Raw genomic sequence first — 17,575 nt, 5'->3', positions numbered from 1 at the left:
ATTTAAAATGGTAACTATCAAACCTGTGATCTAGCCTCACCTTTGCACTTGTAAGCTTTCAGTCCTTTAATCTTCGTTTTGCTCATCTACCTAATCAACCTGTTAGGCTAGAATCCAGTCAGCTGTGGGCCAGAAGGGCCAAATCTACCCACCACTTGTTTTTATAAAATAAAAAGGTTTTACTGGAGCGCAGCCATACCTATTCATTTGCATATTGTCACTGGCTGCTTTCAGCTACAATGGTGTCATAGAGTGTTGTGATAGAGATGATGTGCCTCATAGAGCCTAAAGGAAGTACTACTAACGCTTTACAAAACAAGTTTGGCTATCACTGGGTGAGCATAAGGCTCTAGTCATGATTTAACATTTTATAATTGTCCTTTTTCTCTTTTTTTCTAATGTACCAGTTTAAAAATATTGTGGGAAATTTTTAGCATCTGTAAAAGTAGAGAAAAGAGTATAGCAAACTTCTATGTTCTTGTAACCCACCTTCAACAATGAGCTCATGAAATACTGTTTCATCTATAGCTCTTCCCCCTAGAATGTGTGATGGCAAATCCCAGGCTTTTCCTGCATAAGTACAGTTTCTGTACTACTATATACCTATTCGGTGTCCACATTTCCCAAGTTGTCACAGTTTTTATGGCTGAATCAGATTTTTTAATTTATTTTTTAATCCCTTTTTAGATAGAGGTTCCCCATCCATTTCTCCTTACATGGTTTATTTGTCGAAGAAACCTATTTGCCCTGCAGAGAACCTCTCAGTCTAGTTGCATCCCTTGGGAGCCAACATTGATTAGTCTTGTGGATCTACCTACTGAGTTCAGGACCAAGTTCATTTTGTTCTACAAGAATATCGTAGGTGATGTTATGTTCTCCCACTCAAAGGCACATAATACTTGATTGCCTTTCTTGGCCGTGTTAGCAGTCATTGGTGCTCAGTGCCTAGGTACTTTGTTTTGGAACATTTATCAACTTAGTTGTTTTCCTTTGAAACAATTCTCTGGGTAACATTTTCATCTTCTCTGTCTTGCATATTGTCTCACGTTGATTTGATGCATCCTTCTTGTTTTGCAGCTACAACTGATAAATTCCAATGAACCCGGAGTGATCATGTTTAAGACTGATGCGCTGAAATGCAGAGTAGCCCTTAGTCCCAAAACCAACCAGACACTTCAGCTAAAAGTGACACCTGAAAATGCAGGACAGTGGAAACCTGATGAACTTCAAGTTTTGGAGAAATTCTTTGAAACAAGAGTAAGTAGTTATTAATGCGTAATTTTAATTTAATCAGTGGAACAGAAGAGTCATGATAGAGAATACTAACTTGCTTCATTTATCCCTGCAGGTTGCAGGACCGCCATTTAAAGCCAATACTTTAATAGCCTTCACCAAGCTGTTAGGAGCTCCTACACACATCCTCAGGGACTGTGTGCATATTATGAAACTAGAGCTGGTAAGTTACAGAGAGAAACACACTTTTTAAGCAAAGTCTGTTTGAGGAGATTGGAGTTAATGGAAGCAGTTTTCATCTATTTATGTGCCTCTTTTTTTTTCTCTTGATTTTTACTTACATTTTGTCTTTGTAGAGGAAACACATTCCTCTTGTATCTTTTGAATTAGACCAAGATGATACAGAGGGAAAATTTCCATCATCCCTGTCTAAGTCATCTGATCCCTCTCCCCACAGGCAGCCAGGGTCACTACTGACTTGCCTAATATAAAAGCATACTCTTCCTACTCCCACTTAATGAAATAATCTTCCAAATTTCTTCCAGAGCCGTTGAGGATTCATTTTTTCATTATTTGGATTGTTGATCCATTTTAAATATATTGGTGTCAAATGGGAACTATGGATCCAATTTTTTCAGATGTTCCCACTTGCCCTAGTAACCATTTGGGAAAAACCTGCTATCTCTGGAAGATTTTTAATTACTCTTCTTTCCTATGAAAGCATACAATCATATAGGTGGAATTCAGGGAGCAGTTGAGTATATTTTTCCAGTCTAACAGTAGTGCTTTCACTTTAATATTTCTGGTATTATTTGGGGTAATTCCAAATACCTCCTTTTTCAGTTGGAGTTTACTAATACTGGGATAGCAATATTTCTTTGCTAATAATCTCAACATTTGATTTATGCTCTGATAATCTATAGGAAACATTGTTTCTGTCAAAAAGAGCCACTTGAGTTTTTAAAGGAGTAAATATGTAGCTAAAAGAGCCAATGGTTGTAACTTATTAACACGGTTTAACTAGTTTGTTTGAGAGGAATTGCACATGGGGCTGTGAGGCCTGGATGGGCACCACTTAAGAAAGGCCCGAAATGCCAGGTATCGGCTTAGAGGGCCGGGGAGTCTGGCCATACATTTGCCTGGGAATGAGATGAAGATGGACTGACTGGGAGAGGCAGCTACTGTAAGGGGTCATCGGGGGCCACAAGACAAGTACGAATGTCCTGAATTTGGTGATATCAGGGAAAAGAGAGGAAGAAAAAAGAATAGATGTCAGAGACACCGAGGAGGCCTTGGGAATTAATGAAGAGGGAGGGGCGGAAGGGGAACATGTTAAACCCAGTGTTGATGATGATGTATAAAATTAAATTCTAACCTTCCAGATTGCTAGACTATAAACATTCATATATCATGATTTCCCCCCCAAAATAGTTCCCTGACCAGGCAACACAGCTTAAATGGAACGTTCAGTTCTGCCTAACGATCCCTCCCAGCGCACCGCCTATCGCACCTCCTGGGACGCCTGCTGTGGTGCTGAAATCCAAAATGCTGTTTTTTGTAAGTACCGCCCGATGTGCGCGCAGAACTTGTGAGGAAAAAGACATGTGGGGCGAAGAGAGCCGCTTTAACTGCACAAGTTACCGGTTGCTGCCAAATATAAGCCCATATTCTTAAATTGCCAGTTTAGACCTCGTGTAATTCTGGTTCCTTTAGAAATAGCAGAAATTTATTCAACTAGTTAGTTGTGTGTCCACTGAATCTTAATGATAATATTCAGTTTTTTGACACTTTTGTCATATTTGATTTTCTTTAGCATGATGTATCTTATTCTGACAGTAAATGATGTACCTTTGATAAATTTAGACAAATGTTGTATTTTCTTACTGTGTGTTTATTCTCTTTGTGTGTTTACAGCTTCAACTAACTCAGAAAACATCGGTCCCTCCCCAAGAACCTGTTAGTATTATAGTTCCCATCATTTATGACATGGCTTCAGGCACAACCCAGCAGGCAGACATTCCCAGACAGCAGAACTCTTCTGTTGCTGCTCCCATGATGGTCAGCAACATTCTGAAGAGGTTTGCAGAGATGAACCCACCACGACAAGGTACATGACCAGTAGCTGGTATTTTATTGCATATATGTTGTAGAAGTTCTTATGTGAGAGACTCCTCCTCCCTCTTCTCCCTCCTGACCCGCCAGCCCTGCCAGTCCTAGTACTAGGGCTCCGGTTGGCCGTGGCCCTCAGTGTCTGCCTGTCGCTTTCTTCCTTTCTCATACTGGCTCTTCATTTTTGTCCATGTCTCTGCTGCCTGGATTTTAATTTTGTTAGTGCTTTACTGTTGGGACTGACCCAGTTGCTAATGCCAGAAGCTTGTATTTATAGTACACATTGCCACAAAACCCTAGGTTAGGATGATAAAATTTTCCATGGCTGTGAATTCCTGCCCTACCATTGATACCTGCCACTCTGTACATCACCAAGTGGAAATGCATGTTGGTTTCTTATATTTCATGGTTCAATCATGAATAGAAAAATATCATTCGAAGTTCTGTATCTTCTAAATGTTTTGTGAAGAATAAAAGCTGATACAAATGGCATCACTGCTTTTTGGGCTTCTTATGTAAGTGTCAGGCGGGTGCAAGTGAACCTTTTCGCCAAGTGCACAATGAAGCTCTCAAACTGAACATTTGCAAGGAAACCAGACTGTTTCTGGCAGATAAGCAAGCCCCCTTCAATAGAGTAGTAACCTTAATTTACACATAACTCCTGGCAGTGCTAAATTTTTGGTTACAAAACATAGAGCTCAACAAGGGGAACTTTTCTTCCATTTGGCTTATTTCTGATATTAAGGATATTAAATAAAATTTTGTTTATTTCTAATATTAAGGAAGTCCTCTACCTTTTTATTTAATACAGCATAACATAACAGAATTATGTTTTTAAATGAGGGAAAGTTGTTCTCTGAAACATTTTTAGGTACCACCATGTCAGCATTTTACTGGAAACAGGAATCATGGGAGAAGTTCTGCTTTTAGCTATTTGTTTCCCCATTTGTTTACACAGGCAAGTTCTCACCCAAGTGTAGTTTATAAGGAATGCACTGGGCAGTAGAGAAGGGTGTGCTTCTTGTGTTGTAATAATTCTTCCACTTCTTACAATTTTCTGCTTTCATCCTTTGACTTACCTCTTCTTTCAGCTACAAATAGGTCCGTAAGATTGAAAGTTTAACGCTATCGTCCAGTAGAACGCTGATAATAAGCACCACTCCTTCACAAGCAGCTGACTACCATTATCGTGTCTTATGGGAATTTAAAATTAAAAGGAAAGACTGTTTTGATCCTTTTTGGATCAAGCAAGTTTTTCTGCCTACCGATAATGAAAAAAAAAAAATTTTTTTTAATCTACAACTTACTTAAGAAACTGTTGGGATATTTTGAAAGTGTTTTTTCCTTTTATTTCTACCTCAAGACTAGTTAAACCTTTGGATTTCATTTTCTTTCTGTACTTGAATTTCATAGCAGTTGTAGATAAAGTTACAGTAACGTACCCAGGGTCAATGTACATCCTGCCCTTTACTTTAAGTGAGGGCTTCGGTTCTCTCACTCCCAGCCACTGTAGTTTTAGATCATGCTGTAGGGAAGGAATCTAGCTTTTTATAATATTTACAACTGTTTTTGGAATTATTATATTGAAATACAATATTTACAAGAAGGAAGAGGCAGGGTGTTTGGTTTCTTTGAGCAAATTAAGAGGATGACTCATTAGTCTGTCCCCCTCTCCCCAAACAGATCTTGTTTTTGGATTGTTGGTATGCCGTGCCTCCGTCTCCCTCCTCTTTCCTCCCAAACCCATCACTGTTCCCCACCCCGTCCCCCCAGTGCAGTGCTTTTAAGAAAAATCACTTTACTTTTGTATTAATTTTAATGTTGAACTCTAGAAGTTGACTATTTCCTTGAAATTTGGGAGAAAACCTCAGTAGATGCTATAGTACTGCTCTGTCCAATATAATGGCTACTAGCCACATGTGAGTATATAAATCTAATAAGGCAATTAAAATTAAATTTAGAAATCAGTTCCTCAGTTATACAAACTACATTACAAGTGCACTCCATAACTACAATGCACACATAGAATATCTCTCATCACAGAAAGTTCTATTGGATAGTATTATCATAACCTTTTAATCTGACCCTTTCATGCAACTTGAAGCCAGCATTGATGTAACTAATGCATACATATAAATTAGATCTTTTCTCATTAGATTCAAAATACATAAAAGAGACTGTCAGTAGCCTTGAAGCCCAACTTCCAAGCTTATCCAGTGTTTCTGTACAGAAACTCTAAGCATATCTTCTTGAATTCAAACCTAACTGGGACTGTCTTAAAATTTCATCATGAGATAAAAACAAAACCCAAAACAAATGTTATCTCAATACTTAACACTAAAGCTTCATCCCCTATAACTTGTACATTTAAAATTTAGTCATTTATTTTGATCTTTAAAGTTCTTGCTAGTTTTAGATTTAATTACCCCTACCCCCACCGGTGTGTTAACATCATCTTTCCTGTATTGCGAATAGCTAATGACCATTTTTCTCTGTTGCAGGTGAATGCACAATATTTGCAGCTGTTCGTGATTTAATGGCTAATCTTACACTGCCCCCTGGTGGGCGTCCATAGACACTATTGTTTTTAAACCAGGAAGGCTGACAAATGAGACAAAACAACAAAAAAAAAAAACTTGATTTCGGCTTTCGTTTTAAAAAGGAAAAAAAAAAAGGACTTTTTTGAGAGCTAAATATTCTAAACTGGCAAAATTTTTCAGGGTGCACTTCTTTCATCAAAAAGACCATCAATCTTTTGTATAGTGAACTTGTATAGTGTGTTTAAATGGGACACATTTCAAAGTAGGTAATACATCAGTGTCCGCTTGCCAGTAATAGATTTAATATTCTGTTTTATACTATAAAGTTATGGAAATGCCAAACTTGTTTATTTAATTGTTTTCTTATGTTTTTGGGTGTAATAGTCCTTTTTTGGTTTTTTGTTTTTTAAGGCAGGTCTGTCATTTTTGAATACTGTAAAACTGTGATAAACTTTATATTGAAGCTGTATTTTAATATGATCGCTTTGAAACCTTACATGAAAATGTTCTGGGAGTTGTTATAAACACATCCCAAAGAAGCAATATTTAATAAAACTAGGTTAAAAATAAACAAACAAACAGTGACACTCACTTGTGTGTATATCAGCTCTGTAGACTTCTCAGGGCCTCCTTTCATCTTTAACCTGGTGGGGCCAGTCATTAATTTCTAATGATAAGTGTCTGAAATTTGACCAGAACGTCTACTTTTTTGCTTCAAGCTTAAAATTCATTTTCTTCAAACATTCCTAACTTGACTGGTGATTAACATTTAGCGCCTCGGTTGTCTTTCAGTATAGGATTTGAGTAAACTAAAAGAATCCAGTCTTTGAGAAGAGACAGTAAGTAGCTCATGGATCAAGGATCCCAGATACTACAATCATCTCATCTATTGAAGATGTGGGAAGTTTTGTTAGGCAAATTTAGTTAAGTATGCTTATACATACAGCATTAATTAAGAAACAAGAATGTGAATACCTTCTACCCTTGTGTGAAATTTCTGTGATGTTTCTTGTCTTGCTTAACTTTCCCCCCTTACTTTCCCCACCAAAATTGGGGTTTTAAACAATCCCAGTTTAATTCATTGTCAGCAAAATGATAAAATGTTTTGTTTGCAAGAAGTCTGGTACAGTTCCTCACTTTGAAGAATCCAAGATCCAGGGCCTCTCCAGGGTCAAGTGGAATCTCTGATGCTGACACATTGCAGCAGGGGGTCTTTTTGGAGCACTGAGTGTCTCTCCTAGTCAGTCAAGGACTTTTTAAGCTTCAAAGAATATGATCTGAAGCAAAGGTCTTCTGATGACTTGATGTTATTTGGGAAAGTTTTTAAATGATAATACCATGCTTAGTATCTGGCCACGGTAATACAGGTTCTCCGTTAAATTTTAGATGCTTTGTCTAATTGCATTTTGAGGTGATATGAGCGTCTGTAACTGTCAACTACCAAATTCTAGTTTCAAGCATCTAGCTGCAGCTGTAGCATCTGTTCTGTGCTTTGCTTGATTCTCCGTATCTTTCTGGTCAGAGTTGAGGCCTTCTTTGCCCTTCTTCTGTGTCTTATTTCTGCCTTCATCTCCTGCTTCTCGCGCAGCTCTGCCACTACTCAGGAGCAGGCAGCTAAACCTTTATCATTCCCTTTACTTCCCTTTTGTCCTTCCAATGGTAATCATGTCATCTGGCAATCTAAGATGTCTTGTTCAAGGGCCAGCCCTTTTCTGTTTGAAACTGAGCCCTTTCTTCCATGTAGAAATCTACATGTCTGCACAAGAAATGTACTTTTTATCTGTAGGATTATGTCTCAACTTTATTGCTAGCATTAACATTTCAGCATTTTCCTTTTTAAGTGTGGTTTTTAAATGTGAGTTGCCTTTTTAAACATGATGCATTCAGTGGACATTTTTCCCCCTAATTATAACTTGTCTCTGAATACATTGTACAAATCAAAAGTAATATAGGATTCAATACACAGGATTTGCTTTTGATGCTCATTAAGAGTAAACCTGTGATTTTGAATTTTGATATCATGCTTGGTACTTGGAATTGGTATATACTTTATTAAAGCCTGAAAAAATTAGCATTTGAATCCTAGGTTTCATCACAAACCATGTCTTTTGCCTCTTTTGTTAACCTTTGTTACCAAGGTTCAGTCAAAGGGACTGGACCCCCATAGTGATTTTTCCTAATAGGTGGCTTGGGTCTTAAGGTGTTTTCAATGTGATTTTAGTAATTTCAGTAATAAAACTTATGCAAGTTTCAGAGAACTACCAACTCTCCAGTTAAATTTCATGAAGATGTTTCAGATAGTAAGTAGTCTGGTTTAGTATTCGTTTAATCTTGAAAAAAGAATTGGTCCTGATGTGCCACTTTTTTTTCCAGTTGCTGAAATGCTGTTTTAGAATGTATAGAAGTACTGGGGGAGGGGTTAAAAAAAAAAAAAAAGGAATGTGTAGAAGTACTTTAGAAAATTAGAGAGGAAGAAGCAAAAACTTCAACAGACCATGTCAAGCTTAATAACAGAGGCAGAACTTTACATATGAAAAATAACTGAGTGACTTGAGTGAAAGCATGAACTAAAATGTACATAACAGTGAATTTAAATTACCACTAAAAACTTACCTGTGATGCATTTATCACAGTAACCTGTTGGGCCATAGGATACTAATGAATGGACAGTAGTTAATTTGATAAGTTAAAGAAGTATAATCTTGCTACTTTAAATTTAGATCCCATTTCAGCATAAAAGTTGTTCATTTCTTTCATACTATCCCCCAAGAAATACCTATTACATTTTACTTTTTTATTGTCAGCTAAGTGTTCTAGATATAAAAAATCAGCATAAGAAATTTTTTAAAGAGAACTTTCAAGAGACTTAAGGCATAGAAAGGGGGAAAAAAATGGATAGCTCATTTGTTTCTTGAATTTTCATTTTCATTTGGCTTGATGGGAATGGTTTAACGGAATGATAGGAAATTTACTTAGCACAAATTTAGCATTGGGGTTATTAAGAGAAAGCAGAGGCCAGCCAACGTAGTACTGCCCAGCTCCAGGTGACCTTGATCTACTCCTAATTTTCTGTAAATTGCCTCTGCTTCCAAATAGCCACTGATTTGTTAAAATACCTTGCTGTATGACATGTTAATGAAAGGCACATTTAGGGCAATATAAAATAATAGCTAATATTTATGGAGAACTTACACTGCCAGGCTCTGTTAATAGCTATTTCCAAGTATATTTAATCCTCACAATAACCCAGTGGGTAAGTATTAATATCTTTATACTGATGGGTAAACTAAGGCCCGGAGAAATTAAGTAAATAACTTGCTGACACCAAATAAAGACTGCTTCAAATCAGACAGCTAAGAAGGGGTCATTTGAGTCTAGAAAGAGTGATTCTAAGCCTATGCCACTTTTCTGCAATTCACAGGACACAGCTTCAATGTTCAGTTGATCTCTCTATTACATAGCCAAGACTTATGAATAAACTTAAGCTAGATGTTTCAGGATCAGAATGAAACCCTTCTCTGGCTTAGTGCAGGCAATTTTTCAGCTTTGTGTCACCTTGGCACACAGCAGGTACATCATAGGCGCGCGGTACAGGCAATAATTGGTCACATTTCACAACCTGATTTACTGCATCCAGTCTGTGAACTTAGGACCCAGATAAGCTTCGAGAACTGTATGGCATAAGTAATTGAAGTGTGCACAGCACTTTTACAGCGATAATAATGTGAACCAAAAAAGCACGGACATGCAGTGGGAGCCTGGAGGGTGGAAGTGGAATTCAGTTTGAGGAAACTGGAGAGGGAGTGGTTTCAGGCAGAGGCGTTCTGGACTGATGAAAGTGCTTACGCGACGGCTGTCACGTAAGACTGGGGCGGGGCCGACGTGCCCCGGAAGTCAGAACGCCCCGCCCAGGGGGCCTGGGAACGCGCTGAGTTCTCGGCCGACCTCACTCTACGCTTTGGGGGCGGTCTCTGGGCGGGGCGCGCTGACGGCGGCGTCGCTGGGAACTCCCAGGCTTCCGCGCCTGCGCGCTGCCGTCCGCCCCGCCCTGCGGCCCGAGGCGCGAGCACGACATGGTGCTGTCTGAGCTGGCGGCGCGCCTTAACTGCGCGGAGTACAAGAACTGGGTGAAGGCGGGTCACTGCCTGCTGTTGCTGCGCGGCTGCCTGCAGGGCTTCATCGGCCGCGAGGTCCTCGCCTTCCACCAGAGCCTTCTCGCCGCTGTTCCGGGCCTGGGCACCCGTGCAGCCTGCTGCAGCCTCACGCGGTGCAGTCCGCGCCCCCGCCAGGTGAGCACCTGGGCGGGCGCTTTGACCACAGCCCTCCACCCCATACCTATGCCGGTCCTCATCTCCCAGCTCAGTGTCCCGTGCCCTCCCTTCTACGGGCCAATCGCAAATCCAGGGCGCCTCAGTCCCGGCAGTCCGCCCCTCCCTCCTGCCCCAGCACCTCCTCACCGCCGTCCCCTGTAGTTTCAGCCTCAGTGTCAGGTGTGTTCAGAGTGGAAACGGGAGATTTTGAAACATCACACCAACAGAAATGGAGACATTCATTGGGGAAACTGCCGGCCAGGCCGCTGGCCCGTGGACGCCTGGGAGGTGGCCAAGGTAAGCACCTAGAGACGGAAGGATGGGAGGACTCCACCAGGTAAGGGTGACCTGAAGCTTCTGGCTATGTGGAAGCCCAGGCCTCATAAACAGAGATTGGGGCTTTGATCCAGGGTCTAGTGTCTGGGGGGTTGAGGGCTGTCATATTGGAACCCAACCAGCTTAATGAAATAGAAGCTTTCTTCCACTTGTTTGTATCCTGAAAGCATCTGAGTTTGCTCCTGCTAGAAAAGATTTCAATTGGAGATGCTGGGACAAGATTTAGAGTGAGCATTGTAATCACAGGTGCAATGGGAGAAATAGGGAAGGCTTTTGTTTTGTGCTTAATTAATTATTGTTGAGTTAGTATTGGCTCATAGAATTAGGTTTCAAATGTGCAGCATTATAATTCTCCACCTGTATACATCATGCTCAGCACCCAAATCCCACTTTTCTATTAGTCACCATGTGCTTGACCCCCTTTGCCCTTTCACCCACCCAGGTAAGGTGTTTTTGAGGGTAGACTCCTTAGGTAACTCATGATTGTAGAGTGCCATGAAGATGCCACAATGGAGCTAAGGTGGAAAGTTAGAGCTAAGATAGAAAGGTCCTTAAGTACCCAGTTAAATAATAATATGTTGGGGAGGTATTAATGGAGTAGGTAGCCACATAGGAGATTGACTGTTTTCAGAACTTGGCAAGGTAACTTACTTGGTGGGCAGGTTGGGGAATTTTTTTTTTACTTTTTTATTTTTGCCAGAAGCCCTTAGGGCATGGAGAGCAGGGAGAGCTGCAGTCAGAGTGGCCTCCTGGTACACATTAACATTTGGAGTCAGTCTACATACTGGTTAGTAGCAGGTACAGACTTGGTGCTTGGGTGGCAACGCTCAGTCCTCGCTCAGCTGTTGTGTTGTGAGATTGGCCCAGCATCTGCCCCTAACTTCAAAGAGGAGGTTGGAATCGTGCAGCAGTCCCCAGACTTTTGGCTGTAATGGGCCAGTAAACCCACCACATTACACCCTCCTCCCCATTTTTACTATAGACAATGACAATAGAATTGCCAGTTTCTGTTTTTACCTAAAAGAGAAAGAAACTTAAACTCTTGCCTTTGCTGTGACTGCCCCTCCCCTGTGGTCTGTTACTGCTTTCTTCACCTCAGAATCCTCTGGGAGCCCAATGTCACCTGTTCATGCCACTTTTCCACTGCAGACCTTCTATTCTTGTTTTTACTCTCTCCAATACCACCCTCCTTTTTTCTCTTTTCTTTGAACTTGCCTTCTGCTCAGAAGACTCCCAAGGGCACAAACTGGTTTCACTTTCAGTTGATGGGGAGCCAAGGCCTTGTCTCAGCAGGATCCCGTTCCTGTTGCTGCCTTTCCCACCCAAGTTCCTGCTTCCATTCCTCTGCCTCATTTCCAGTGGCTAACTTTGCTCACATCTGGAGTTGATGGATACACCTCCCACGCCTCCCTTGCATGTCCCTTACATTGCATCCTCCTCTTTTTACCACACCTATCAACCTACCTCCATATGCATCATTGTCCCCTTTCTGCTGCAAAGAAGGAAAAGCCACATCTCCTTTAGCACCCTACCCCTTCACTTACATCTTTGACTGTATCCCTTCCCCAACCCAAAGACTTTGAGCCTCCAGTTAGCCACTCTGCTTCCCTCCCAGCTTATTCCCATCACCATACAAATATCTTGAATATGGCCTTGCTTTATTTAATTATCTAAAAAATATATTTAACATAATATTTGACAAAATATCTATATAAAATGAAACCATACATCCACAAAAAACCTGTGCAAGAATGAACACAACAACTCTATTCATGATAACTGGAAGGTGGAAATAACAGAAATGTCCATCAACTGGTGAATAGATAAAGAAAATATAGTCTATCCAGCAATGGACTATTATTTAGCTGTGAGAAGGAATGAAGTTCCCATGCATTGCTACAACATTGGATGAACCCTGAAAGCATGCTAAGTGAAAGAAGCCAGTAATAGGATTCCATCTCCATGACATGTCCAGAATAGGCAGATCTATGGAGACAGAAAGTATGTTAGTGGTCGCCTAGGCCTTTGCTTGCCAGTGCTTAGAGCATTTCTATTTGGGGTGATGAAAGTGTTCAATCAGCTGTGGTGATAATTGCATAACTCTGAATATACAAAAATCACTGAAATGCACACTTAATTTGCTATTAAGGTATAACTGACACAGTATTTTAGTTTCATGCATGAGTATCGTGATTCCCTATTTGCATATATCGTGAGATGACCACCACCACAGCAGTCAATCTAGTTAATACCTGTCACCATACATAATTAACAAGACATTTCCTTGTGATGGGAACTTAAGATCTACTCTCCTAGCAACTATCAAATGTACGACATGGTGTTATTAACTCTATCACATGCTGATATCCTTATATGGCATGTGAATTATACCTCAGTCAAGCTATCTAAAAAGCTTTTGAACAACTACGTGGACAGTAAAATTAAAAATAAAAAAGAAATCCTTGCCTTGAGTGTGCCTTTCAGCTCACTACCCATTTCTCTGTTACCTATACGCTTACTCAGTAACACTTCTCACAGGTTTTATGCCTGTTCTCTTTCTCTCAGCTCCTACAGACTCTTCGCTCCACTCCACTCCACGCTGGCCTTTGCCCCTGCCACTCCACTGCCTCTGTTGTCGGGGGCCCCTGTGACTTTCCTTCCTCGCCTTTCTCACCGCCCTGATGTTCACTACTGCTGGCACTCTTCTTGATGCTCTGAGGCACCATTCTCTTCTGGGTCTCCTGTCTCCCTGGCCCTGCCTCCTCAGCCTCCTCCTGAGTTGAGAGTCTTTGGCCTTCCTCAGGCCTTTTTTGTCTCTCTCTTCTCTGGTAATATTGCCTTGGACAGTGGAGGCAAATATTCAATGCTACCTTTACACCTGCCCAAAAGTTCCCCTTGCCTGGCCTATATCCAGCTTCTACCTCTTCTTGCATGTTGACATCTCAAGAAGGGCTCATCATACCTGCTTACTGGTGGTGTGGCACCACCAGCTACCTACAGTCATTCTCGTTGCCCTCTTCCTCCTTTCTTGATTTGTACCTGCGAGATATTTTTGGAGTGTATGTTCTCTGCATCTCCAGTCTCAGCTCTCACTCTCTTCTGCTTGGCCTCCACCTGGCCACCTTGTGGCTCTGCTCACCTCTGGTCACTTTTCCACACAGCAGGAAGTGTGGTCTTCAGATGGGAGTTGCATCGCTGTCTTCCCTAGCCTTAAACAATGGATGGCTTCCTGATGCTCTCAGAACAAACTCCAAACTCTTTTCCACCGCCACTGAGTCCTAGCACAATCTGGCCTCCGTTTATGCTCCAACCTCATCTTCTGTTACTCAATGAAGACACAGTCGAGGATAGTGAGAGGCAGTCACATGATATGCCAGACAATTTTTGCAAGGCTGCTGTCAGTGACAAAAAGGCAGCAAAGCCTCCCTGTCAGCTTCTGGTTCTGAAAGAAGGCAATAATTACTAGAATAAAATTTTAACATGAAAGAGACAGGTTTCTGTTGGTGAGAAAATGCCAGACAGGACATGCCTTATACTGGAAAAGAATAATTATGCCTAGCTTTGAGACAGCTGAGACCCCCTCTGACTGAATTTTCCCTGAGCAACAGCTGAGGTAAGCAGTTTATTTTCTTCTATTTCATTATATTAGTTTGCCCATGCTACATCAGTTAGCTTCTTTGTTAACGTGTGTAGTATCCATAATAGATTTATTTCAGAGCATCGGCATGTCAATGGCTGTTAAGAGAAAGAAAGACAGTGGCAGTACTGGCTACCATATCTTTTGATAGGGGACATTCCATGCATACAAAATCCTTCACTGTATGAGGCTCAGGTATGATTCTGCTCCATCAAGAGTATAACCCTGACTCTCCTTGGGGGTAGGAACTTACCACAAGTACTTTTAGGAATACCATTCCAAGCAGCACTGTGTGTGTGTGTGGGGGGGGGGTGGTGGTAGTTGCTTACTGAAATGTGTTTGTTTTCAAGGGAACTGGCCTCCTTATTTAGAGTAAAGTAAATGTTCATATGTCATCTTTTCTATTCCCTTGGCAGGAATGTACTCCTGAGCTTCTTAACTTAGGAAAGTTGTTGCTTGCAGATGTAAATGTGGAAATATTTCAGAAAATAGGCCCAAACCTTGCTTTAACATCATTATGGGGCCCATGCCATAAAAATCCCATAAAAAGCAAGATCAGGCTGAAACAGGCCCTCCTGGTCTACCTACTATCTTGAGCTCTAGTATGCCATCTGTAACTCTTTTGTAGGGCCTACTCAACTTGCAGATCAAATAATTGCCAACTTTTGTGGCCTGTTTGTTAGCATGCACCCACCATCATGCAACTGTTTCACCTGCATTAATTCATTCAGTTCTTAACAACCTTTGAGGTAGATGAGGACAGTTATCTTCAGTTTACTGATGAAGCATGTAAGGAGAAATTACTTACCGGGGCCACACAGTTGGCAAGCACAGAGCCAGGATTTGAACTGAATTCTGTTGCACTCCAAAGCCCAGACTCTTAACTTTATATTATTACACTGAGCTGTCCCAAAGCATTTATAGTGTCCACTTTAGAGTAGTTTCAAATCTTTAACAACTCAGCCACTGAAACGTCAGTGCTCTCCATCCATGCTTCCTGCTTGTATGCCATTCAGAGAGCACAAAACCAGTTATGTCGAGCACACACATGTTTCTGGTAGCAGAGGGACACATAGTTACAGCCTTTCATTACTGCCCTTGGTGGAGACTTTGCTGACACACTGTTTTCCCGGCTTATGAGGCTCTAGTCACTTGAAACCTCAGTAAGAATTTCAGTCTTCACCTGGGAAGTGGACAGTAACACTTGCCCTGCCAGTCTCGAAGGGGACTCAGGTGCCCCCATGCCTCCCTTACTCCAGGCCTTCATGCCCCGAGGACAGGCAGACAAAGCAGGACCCGAGGAGTGTGATGCAGTTGCTCTTTTAAATCTCATCAACTCCTGTGACCACTTCAAGATTGACCGGAAGAAAGTCACAGAGGTAAGAGCTGTCAGATCTGCAACCAGAGCATGAGAGTTGGGAGGGAACTATGAAGACCAGAAAGAATAATGTGCAGAGCAAACTGGCCTTGAAAATTGGCATCATGATCTCACACGGCCCTTCTGTGATGGCCAACGGCCTCCAGGTGAATGTGGTCAGCAGACTGCCCCTTCAGTTCTCAATAGTCAAAGTTTCTCAACAACAATGCTAATGTGCTATTGGCTGATAAATAGATGAACCTTAGATTTCTCCTCCCTGTTCCACCATAAACAGAAGCGAAGCGATTTTCCATATTAAAAAAAGAAAAAGAAAACTTGCAGTGCAAGCCATCATTCTGTTCTTTGTATGCCAGCATTGAATGTGGCCTTTCTATTGATAAATTTCATTGGCTAAACAGTTGCAAGACTAAATTATATACAATGGAAGAAAACATAAACACTAATGGATAAACAATGTCAAATTTCCTCTAGATTTAGACTTGCTGTTTCACCAGAGAACAGCTCTGGCACATTTATTACTTAAAAGGTCACTGAAAAGAATGTATAGCATTTCAGTATTTAGAGGGAAAATGCATGTATATTTTGCTAGCATGCCTGCAGCAGGAAAAACCGAGATTCCTTTATGACATCGCAGACAACTCTCAGCACAAAGTTGACCCCTGTGGTATCTTTTTTTTTTTTATATATCATTTTGTATTTTATTTTATTCTTCTGTGGTATCTTTTAATGTGCTGTGAAGTACATAGTAATATCTGGTCCCACAGCGCCCTCTGTCTTAAAATGTGGGCAAAACTTGATCTTTTTTCTATCATGATTTCTGCATCAAAAAAACTCTGTTGGCCCAGTTTTCTGAAGCTCCAAAACTATCTGAAGGGTTTTTGCTTTGCCTGCTTCAGCCTTTGGGTCTATCTAGAGCCAGTGGCCAATGCTCTTGCTCTGGCAAGTGGTTTTAAGGGGGTTGGGGAGGGGGTGGGAGGCGGTAAGAGAGATCCAGCCACAAGCTGTCCAGGGTGAGCGATAGTTGCAGGCTTGTTTGTGTTTCTTATCCCAATTAATTTATTTTTCAAGTGACAAGGGTTGAATATCCCCTGGAGCCTTGATGCCACCTAGGGGCTACATTTTTGGATTTCGTAGTTAGTAAAGCCTTTGTGTAATTTTTCTCTGGAATTACAAACTCTGTTTACTCCATTGTTTCTGAAGGCTTTGATTTTGTTTCTTGTCTTTCTGTAGGTGATTAAGTGTCGGAATGAGATCATGCACTCTTCAGATATGAAAATCTCTTCAGTCTGGCTTCGAGATTTTCAGGTGAAGATCCAGAATTTTCTGAATGAATTCAAGAATATCCCAGAGATTGTGGCAGTATACTCCAGAATAGAGCAGGTAAAAGCCATACTTAACAGTCCTGGTATGAGGCACAAAGGGGCGCAGCTCTCCTGCCTGCCTGTGTGTAATGAAGCTGGCGCCTCTCTTTTTCTTTCTCCTTTTCTCCTTTTCTCTCTCCTTTTAAAATGTAAAATGTTTAAAAAAAAAAAAAAAGAAAGACTAGGGGAATAAAACAACCACCACAGCTTCTCATTTAGAATTTGAGGTTTATAAGGTTTAAACAAAATTTTAGAATGTAAGAAGAGGGGAAAGGTTGATACGAAATATGGAATTGTGCTGGTCAGAGGGGCTTTTCTGTGGCCGGAATATGCTATGAAAATAGAGGCAGCTAATGATGTTTGGTTATGTTCTTTGAATAATCCATATCTTTTCCATCCAGTCAGCTCTTATCTGTTCCATTACCTAACAGCTGTTGACATCTGACTGGGCTGTCCACATCCCTGAGGAAGATCAGCTAGATGGATGTGAATGTGACACAGGGGCTTACCTGAGTGAGAGCCAAGTAAATGAAATAGAAATGGAATTACTAAAGGAAAAACTTCAAGAGCTCTATCTTCAAGCAAAAGAGCAAGAGGTGTTGCCTGAAGAGGTAAAAAAAAAAAGAAGTACTACATCCTCTGTGGCAGAAAACAAAGCAAGGAAGCGGTAG

General features: G+C 41.1%; 2 protein-coding genes across 2 annotated transcripts in view; both read left to right on the top strand.

The window, feature by feature from the left end:
- MED14 (mediator complex subunit 14) overlaps window positions 1–6,212 on the top strand; it is a 58,872-nt gene extending 52,660 nt beyond the window's left edge. The window contains exons 27-31 of the mRNA XM_004689952.2: window positions 1,078–1,257; window positions 1,349–1,456; window positions 2,665–2,790; window positions 3,148–3,340; window positions 5,844–6,212. Of these exons, the coding sequence (XP_004690009.1) occupies window positions 1,078–1,257; window positions 1,349–1,456; window positions 2,665–2,790; window positions 3,148–3,340; window positions 5,844–5,917 (681 nt within the window). The 3' untranslated portion in view covers window positions 5,918–6,212. The remainder of the gene's footprint in view (window positions 1–1,077; window positions 1,258–1,348; window positions 1,457–2,664; window positions 2,791–3,147; window positions 3,341–5,843) is intronic.
- A 3,718-nt stretch (window positions 6,213–9,930) lies between these two features.
- Window positions 9,931–17,575, top strand: LOC101622906 (chromosome unknown open reading frame, human CXorf38). Its single transcript, XM_012730273.1, has 5 exons — window positions 9,931–10,171; window positions 10,355–10,489; window positions 15,425–15,544; window positions 16,774–16,923; window positions 17,336–17,575. Exons 1-5 carry the CDS (start codon window positions 9,956–9,958, stop codon window positions 17,573–17,575), a joined length of 861 nt encoding a protein of 286 aa, XP_012585727.1. The 5' UTR covers window positions 9,931–9,955.

Source organism: Condylura cristata, unplaced genomic scaffold, assembly GCF_000260355.1.
Source record: "Condylura cristata isolate star-nosed mole 26May11 unplaced genomic scaffold, ConCri1.0 scaffold00027, whole genome shotgun sequence".
Taxonomy (NCBI): domain Eukaryota; kingdom Metazoa; phylum Chordata; class Mammalia; order Eulipotyphla; family Talpidae; genus Condylura; species Condylura cristata.
This window is presented reverse-complemented; position numbering and strand designations above follow the sequence as displayed.

Coding starts and splice junctions, on each gene's coding strand:
- LOC101622906 (XM_012730273.1), top strand. CDS start 9,956: ATGGTGCTGTCTGAGCTGGCGGCGCGCCTTAACTGCGCGGAGTACAAG. Junction 10,172..10,354: donor GCAGTCCGCGCCCCCGCCAG/GTGAGCACCTGG, acceptor CGTCCCCTGTAG/TTTCAGCCTCAGTGTCAGGT. Junction 16,924..17,335: donor TATACTCCAGAATAGAGCAG/GTAAAAGCCATA, acceptor ATTACCTAACAG/CTGTTGACATCTGACTGGGC.